This window comes from Aricia agestis, chromosome 12, assembly GCF_905147365.1.
Source record: "Aricia agestis chromosome 12, ilAriAges1.1, whole genome shotgun sequence".
NCBI lineage: Eukaryota > Metazoa > Arthropoda > Insecta > Lepidoptera > Lycaenidae > Aricia > Aricia agestis.
Window position 1 is genome coordinate 2,060,247 of NC_056417.1, and position 8,218 is coordinate 2,068,464.

Genomic DNA, 8,218 nt, shown 5'->3' on the forward strand with positions numbered 1-8,218 from the left:
GACGTTTTAAACTAGGACCAAACTCAGACAATTTAGAGTTTATATACTTATCTTCTTTGACTAGTGATTCAACACGGTTTTCCTTGTCAAGACATAGATATGAACCCCTATAGCATAGTTAAGAAAAAAACAACTGTATTGGATGATGTTAGGAGCTATTTTCCAATAAAACTCAATTGAGTTTCCAATTAAACCAATTACCGAATTTATTGCGCAGTGCTATGCAGGTCTTATCAGTCATTATTCATTAATAACTAACCTCACCTAACCTTTAAATCAAAGAGATTTTTATGCTTACTTATTTATTTAACATGCTTTTTTCGGAGTGGCGGCACCCCCTATCTTATCCATACTAATATTTCCATACTTCCATACTAATATTATAAATGCGAAAGTGTGTCTGTCTGTCCGTTACCTCTTCACGCCCAAACCGCTAAACCGATTTTCCTGAAATTTGGCATGGAGATACTTTGAGTCCCTGGAAAGGACATAGGATACTTTTTGTTCCTAAAAAATTTGCGGTCCCCGCGCGATTAACGAGTTTTGGCGCAACGGAGTTGCGGGCATCATCCAGTTTGATATAAATCAGTATTTCAAAAAATAGTAATTAAAATAATTAATCTAAATATTATGCAAATATTAGTTTTTAGACTGTAAAAGACTTTTTGAATGGAGAAATCTTACCTATGAATTGGTGATTTAAAAATGCATCGCATCGCCGTGTCATTTAACTGACCCTAAATAAACTTTACAATGTCATATTTTAGTTACACATACTAATATTATAAATACGAAAGTGTGTCTGTCTGTCCTTTGCACGCCCAAACCGCTGAATCGATTTTGCTGATACTTTGAGTGCCGTGAAATGTAGAATATTTATTATTCCGAAAAAATGTAGGTTCCCGCGCGATAAACAAATTCTAGCGCAACTTGCAGCCGTCAGCTAGTGTATTACAAAACGTGAAACAAAAAGAGATCTCTCTATATATTCTGTAAAGTTAGTTCCAGTATTTGAACCGAAAGTAAGTTGAATATGAATAATTTAGCTAACTTCACAACATGCAGACCGGACTGTAGTAAGTAGTAACAAAACATATTACATATTTCAGAACTTGTTTTCACTTGGGATCATAATACGAGCATATATTCTTGTGTTATATTATCAGAGAATTTTGGAGAAAAAAAATAGGAGTGGCACTCATTGACTGCCGCAGTAAAGCTAGATTTTTTTGTTACGAAATCCCACGATAAAATCTATACAATATGCAATATAGCTTAAAAACTTTTTTTAGGTACCTGCTTGATAAAATAGCAAAATCTTAGTAGGTCAAAAACATTGATGAAAGGTTAGTTAAAACTTAAACCAATAAAGTTTTAACGTGCTGTCTTTCGTAGTAAAATTAACGGACAGACAAACAGACAAATGAGAGTGTATTTATTATAGGTTATAACATACGTCTCCTTATAATAGTTGTTTATAAAATAGAATAATATAATTATTGTATTCTATTGAAATTAAAATGGCTTTCATGAGACACCATTGACGCAAATTACATTCGATGCGGTTCCCATAGCTGAATAGTTATTTACTCACTGTTTATAATTTATACATTTTCCCCCTTACTAATAAACGTTGTATAAGCTTTGAATAGTTATACAGTGTTTTGTCTTCTTCAATCCAATTAAAAATGTCACTTGTGTGACAGGAACAAAACACTGTATAACTATTCAAAGCTTATACAACGTTTATTAGTAAGGGTGTATGTCTCTAAGCTTTGCTTATAAGGTAATAATAATAGTAGTCAGGGAGCCCTAGAACAATCTTTTTTTATTACTATCAAGCTAGCTAGCACAGAGATAGAAAGGATTTTATACCGTTAAAGGGTTTTGTAATCAACAAAACTTGGTTGACTACGGTACGAGTACCCTAAAACCTAACCAGCAGATTTTTATATATTGGTAGAGTAACATTGTCCTACAAATAGGACAATCCATATTTTAGGACCATCAAATCAAAGTATGAAATCCTTCCTATCTCTGTTAGCTACCACTTTCAAGATTTCGCAAATAAAAATGTTGTTTGTCGTATGAAGCTACTCACAAAAAATTTGCTTTATAGTAATAAAAAAAATGTTCTAGGGCTCCCTGACTGTACTAAAAGGCTTACGGCCTTTCGGGCCGGGGCATGATGGGACTATGACCAATCAATAGAGAAAAATTCGCTGATTCTGAATAAGTATTATTATAATATTATAAAACTCATTTTGACCTACTTATATAGTGTTGCTTGGTAACTTTTTTCATTCGACGGTCTATATAATTTTCGCTTACAAGACAATATTATTCGCCAAGGAAAAAAAGTTAATTTTAATTCATTAAAGGTAGTTTATCACGGGATTTAATTGTTAAAATCCCAACAATTATTGTTTCAAGTAACTTAGTTAAAATAATAACGCTACAATATAGTTTTGAAAATATCTTTTATTTTTCACCAAATATTTACAAAAAATATTTTGACGTGGGAGAGCCATGCTTCGGCACGAATGGGCCGGCTCGACCGGAGAAATACCACGGGCTCACAGAAAATCGGCGTGAAACAGCGCTTGCGCTGTGTTTCGCCGAGTGAGTGAGTTTACCGGAGGCCCAATCCCCTACCCTTTTCCCTTCCCTACCCACCCCTATTACCCTATTCCCTCTTAAAAGGCCGGAAACGCACCTGCAGCTCTTCTGATGCTGCGAGTGTCCATGGGCGACGGAAGTTGCTTTCCATCAGGTGACCCGTTTGTTCATTTGCCCCCTTATTTCATAAAAAAATATGCTCATTGTAGAGCACCAAACAATATAGGTACTTACAGGAAAAATAACAACAGTACTTAATACTACGAACTAGATATCCCGCGCGGCTTTGCCCGCGTAAATTAGGATTTTTACGGAAACCGTACATTTTCCTATAAAAATAGCTTACGTCCCTACTCTCTACACGTGGTCTACTCTATAATATCAGCTGTGCCAAATATTTAATATTAACCCTTTCTAATATTTCCCCCGTTTTCCCCACATTTTCCTGAGTTTCTTCGGTCGTATTAGTCTTAGCGTGAATTATCACGCTAAGATAGAGATATAGGCTTACTCGATATATAAGCTATCTAATACTGAAATAAGTTTTTAAATCGGACCTCTAGTTCCTGTAGCGCCTTCAAGCAAAGATACTCTTCAGATTTGTAATATTAAGTATAGATTTTTTTAAATTATCGCTTGACAAACTCGAGTCTCCATCTAAAAGACTAAAAAGTACCAATAACAGGGTCATAATAGGCTCATAATCAGGATGATGCATAGTTACAATATGGTAGTGATGACGATGATGATGATGAATGTAATTTGCATAGTAGCATAATATGCTTTCCGTTCTTAAAACAAAGCTGAAACTCCCAAACATATGTATTTATAAAGAATCAGGAGTTCTCTCAGCACCTGAGAGAACTCCTGATTCTTTATCCGAGGTATACCTGCGGTATACCGTGGTTCAGACCACGGTATACCGCAGGTATACCTCGGTGCAAAATAAAATCTTACTTGTTGATAGCATAATATGCTTAGTTGATAGCATAAGCTATTAATACTTCTCACGAAACCGAAGTCACCGCACGTTTCCCTATAAATTTTGAGGAGTTCCCTCGATTACTTATGGATCCTTCATCAGATCACCACTTTTGTGAATATAATACTAAATTAGCATGATACCCTATATACCAAAAGAAAAATTTTGAAAATCGGTTAACAAACGGCGGAGTAATCGTTGAACATAAAAAAAATGAATATAACACTTTGAGTATGAATATTGTGTATCATAAGAAAAACCTTATGATAAGATTTCTGATATCCTATTAGTCCATTGACTGAAGCCATTGCTTACTTTTATGCTAAGTACTCACATGTGGTTTTGCTCGATAGTTTTACCCCAAATCGAGTAATAATTACTGTGTGGACCGCAAAAGTCACTACTTGAAGGCTCGTATCGAGCCGGCTTGATGGAATTAAAATGCCCAGTAGTCCCTAAAATAAGCAGGTCGATGTCTGTCAGTACGAATATCGACGTAAAGGACTTGAAAATAACATTAATATCAGCGCGCCTTGTACAGTGGCGGTTACGCGCTCGCCGCGTGACTTGATAATAGGTAATAGGAGAAAAAACCTTTTGTTTTTAGTATTACACAAATCAAATATATCAAATCGTTTAGGTTAGGTTACGACAAATGTACTTACTACATTTTTTGTTTTTACTAGAAAGTGTGTAATTTAGCCATAAAATGATTTTATTATGAAAAACAGCGTTATAACAGTCATCTTTGAGATTTTTTTCTTTCGAGCAGAATTTTTCAAATTGTGTACTGACATATTTTTGCGTATAGGAAATTTTCTCAATTTTAAAACGGTACTTTTTTATACTTAAATAATGACATTTTCTTTACAGAAAACATTATTTAAAAAACTCATTTTACGTAGTTGCAACAACCACAGCGCCTTAAATTAAATATATCGGTTTAGAATAAAACTATCGAGTAATGCTGAATGTGTGGACGAAATCCCGAGCCGGGGGCTTTTGCTCGACGTTATTGCTTGATCGAGCAAAACCGTATGTCAGTACTTAGCATTACGTATTGTACATTTTGCTTTTTCATACTAAACATGCTTATTAATAAATATTGCTTCCTCTGGAATCATTTATAGAAACAGTCCTTATTTCTAATTTTCCTAAATAATTCTAATCTAAATTATATCCATCGGTGGAGAAGTAGAAGACTCCAGTGGCGTTACCAGGGTTCCAGAAACCCGCGATGGTGACTTCGTTGGTCGAGCACTCTCCCTTCTTGAACTGCTTATATTCATCGCACCTCCACGCAAGAAACCAGTTGGGGTTACTGACGGTAGCAGTATACAACTCTATGCATGCCCTGTGGCTGCATTTGGCTGCTTTGGACGAGTCGAAAATACCAGGAATCAAGGGAGTGCCGCAGTTTGGTTGGCTCTGCCCCTTTCTGTTCACGAAGAAGTCTGTGTCGGCCAGAACACTGGTGGTCCCTAAGCCTCCAGCATTACAATGGTACACGTCAACGTAATCCGCCACTCCAGATCTGATTTGGTCCTGAGTAAAGCTGTTGGAGAAGCAGGGACCGGCGGGGTCCAAACCGGTTATTTTCGCGATTTTGGTCCCCGTTTTCTCGAAGAATAGCTGTCCAGTTTGGCCCAGCATTTGGGCGCCTAAGCTATGGCCGATGCAGTGAATGTTCTTTGGCGATATTCCTCCCCTGGCTAGGTCTGCTAGGAAGTCGGCTAATGCCTTGCCTATATAGTAGACATACTTTACTGATCTTTCGTAACTTTTTACGTAGCCCTGGTTGTCGTTGGTATACGGGGAATGGTCCAATATTATCAAGTAACTATTGGGAAAATTTCGGAAAGTGTCTCTCACTAACTCCTCGGTTTTCTTATTAATATTAGACTTGTAGCCGGGCACGAATATGATAAATTTCTTGGTTTTGTCCAGTTGCGGTATTTTTAGGATCCCATCGGCTGCCGCGTCTATGGTGAAGGATTCTACGTCGTTTCTTGGGAAATCGTAGAAGTAGACGTCGACTCCACTGACATCTAGATTTAGATCTTTACCATGCTCACCTGAAAAGAAAAAAAAATAGAAATGAAAATATATATTTTGTTTTTTTTTTCTAAAATAAAAGTCATGCATAGCTACTAACATTAATTTCCAGAAATTACTCAGTTTTTACGGTATTTAATTGGTTATGACGCGAATCACAAATGAATTGTAACATGGAGGTTTCTCATGTGAATTTCAATAGCTGGTGCACAATGAAGAAATTACGTTAAATGTAATTACTTCAACTGCAAGGACAGTTTATGCTCTTAGTTCAAGTTAGTCACCAATGATATTCTACTTATACGGTTATGTTACGTCCATACTATTTTCCGGCTTAAATCTCTTCCGAACAATTTTCAAATTCAAAATTGCAAACATTGACAAATTTGACAGATAAGTGAAACAAAAGATACGAAAAACCATTTACATAAAAGAGACAGTTTTATTTTTAAATGTCGAATCGTATCGCTGTCTCTTTCTTCGCCTGAGCTATGACGAAAATTAGTTTTTTTCCAGATTGTTCGAAAAAATAATTGAAAATGTGAATAATCGAGATATTTATTGCATTCAAGACATATGGTAAGAGATTCCATGTGTTTTGTTTACTTTCGAGTCATAATTGGTACATTTTTGATACACGCACGACGTCATTTTCAATTTATTTAGGTAAGACAAGACGTGGCACATTCGTGACTGCGCTCGATGCAGACTAAACAACAGACGGCCCAATTGGGCCGTATTTGAATCTTCACAACGCGCGCGGTAGTAACATATCTGCTTTGAGTTTTTCGTCATTGTTAGTCACGGTGTATTTTGTGTTTCTATAATTTTGTTTTAACTTTTAGAAATTCAATAGATACAATTCACTATTTTTTTTAACAATTTGGCTTCACAAATTATATTGTTCCATTGTTTTCATATTCATACGTAAACCGCCAGTGTTTGTTTACGTTCTATTTTTAAATCTACAGCGTAAACAATGTGACATAATCTATCTTACGTTCTTAACTCATATATTTATGTCAAACGCTTTTAAATTATAAATGGCTCTTCTTTTGTTAACTATGTTAACTATAAAAAAAAAACATATTTTGTTAACTATAAAAAAAAAAACCAATGCTTTGAACGAGACTTATCACTGCTCACTTTTTAAAGTTTTTTGACCGAAGGTTATCTTTTCATTATACTTAGCATTCGTTTATCTACCGTCAAAAAAAAACGTTAACAAATCAACAACACTGTTTAATGTTCGGGCCACACTAACGAGAAACGCCGTTAATTATCGCGTTAATTCTAAAACATGTTATAGCATTATCGCCTTTACATGCCACTAATTAAAGGCGATAATGCTTTAACAAGTTTTAGCATTATCGCGATAATTAACGGCATTTCTCGTTAGTGTGGCCCGAGCATAATAGAACTCCTGTGAAAAAACCACAACAACCTTAGAAACCTGGCATAAGAATACGCAACAACTCCTCAGCTATACTTACATTTAATTAGTTTCGAGTGCAAGGCCACCTGGAATGGCCCATACTTCTCCAGGTCACCTCGACCCCACGCGTGGGCGTGGGCGAACAACGTGATCGCGACCACGAGTAACATGACCACCAACGTGCGGCGCTCACGACGAGGTGAGACAAACTGACATGGTCAAGGGAAGATGACGTAAGTATCAATGCTATCAATTATAACGGTGTGTTAGGGTTCCGTGGAACAAAAGATTGTGGTGTAAAAACCATGTATGTAGTGAGATGCAAACATGTTTACAAAAATGACGTAAACCGTTGTATTGTAATTATAATTTTGGATGGAGGTACTCTAGAACTAAAATTTGTGGTACAAAAACCACAGTGTAATGAAATGAATGCTTATTTTTCCAAAAGTATGCTCCCCAGAGATCGACCCAGAAAAATGGAAATGAAGGCTAAAATACAATGTAGGGGCTACTGCTGCAGCCTGCCTTACACCAATATTATATTAAAAGATGTATGATAATAATTAATGATAAATAAATGATAATTAAGAGAGAACGATTGAATATCATAAAATAAAACCGCTCCCTTTGATGGATAAAATATGATAACTAACTTTATTTCACGTAATATAAATGAATATGATCATGGGCGTACCCAGAATCTGGGCCAGGCAAATCAGATTTTTTAGAAGCTAGGTGTTTATAAAGAATAAATTTAATAATTTATTCTTTATAAACACCTAGCTTCTTTTTTTAGTTGTAAAAATATTGTATTGCAAACAAATGGCAAAAATTCGTTTTATTATTTTTAATTTTTATAGATGAAAGTACTAGATAATATACTTAGTAGGGACGTCTACATGATCCACGGGGGGGGCAGCTGCCCTCCCTCGGTACGCCCATGAATATGATCTTACACGTAATGAACGGAACTCAAATTGAGTAGCATTTTTAGTCTTGTGAAATGCTATCTTAAATACCTAGGTACTCTATTAGTCACTAGTACTTGCCTACAATGGTTTACAAATTCTTATCTTTTCCAATCTTATCACCTCCGCTGATGACAAATATTTTCGTCGTATTCG

General features: G+C 35.8%; 1 protein-coding gene across 1 annotated transcript; it reads right to left on the minus strand.

Moving 5' to 3' along the window:
- Nucleotides 1-4,716: 4,716 nt before the first annotated feature.
- On the minus strand, nt 4,717-7,321 carry LOC121732399 (lipase member H-like). The gene is made up of 2 exons (XM_042122264.1): nt 7,150-7,321; nt 4,717-5,676 (listed from the first exon to the last, which is right to left on the minus strand). The coding sequence occupies exons 1-2, from the start codon at nt 7,259-7,261 to the stop codon at nt 4,766-4,768; spliced, it is 1,023 nt and encodes a 340-aa protein (XP_041978198.1). The 5' UTR covers nt 7,262-7,321; the 3' UTR covers nt 4,717-4,765.
- Between the last annotated feature and the right edge of the window lie 897 nt (nt 7,322-8,218).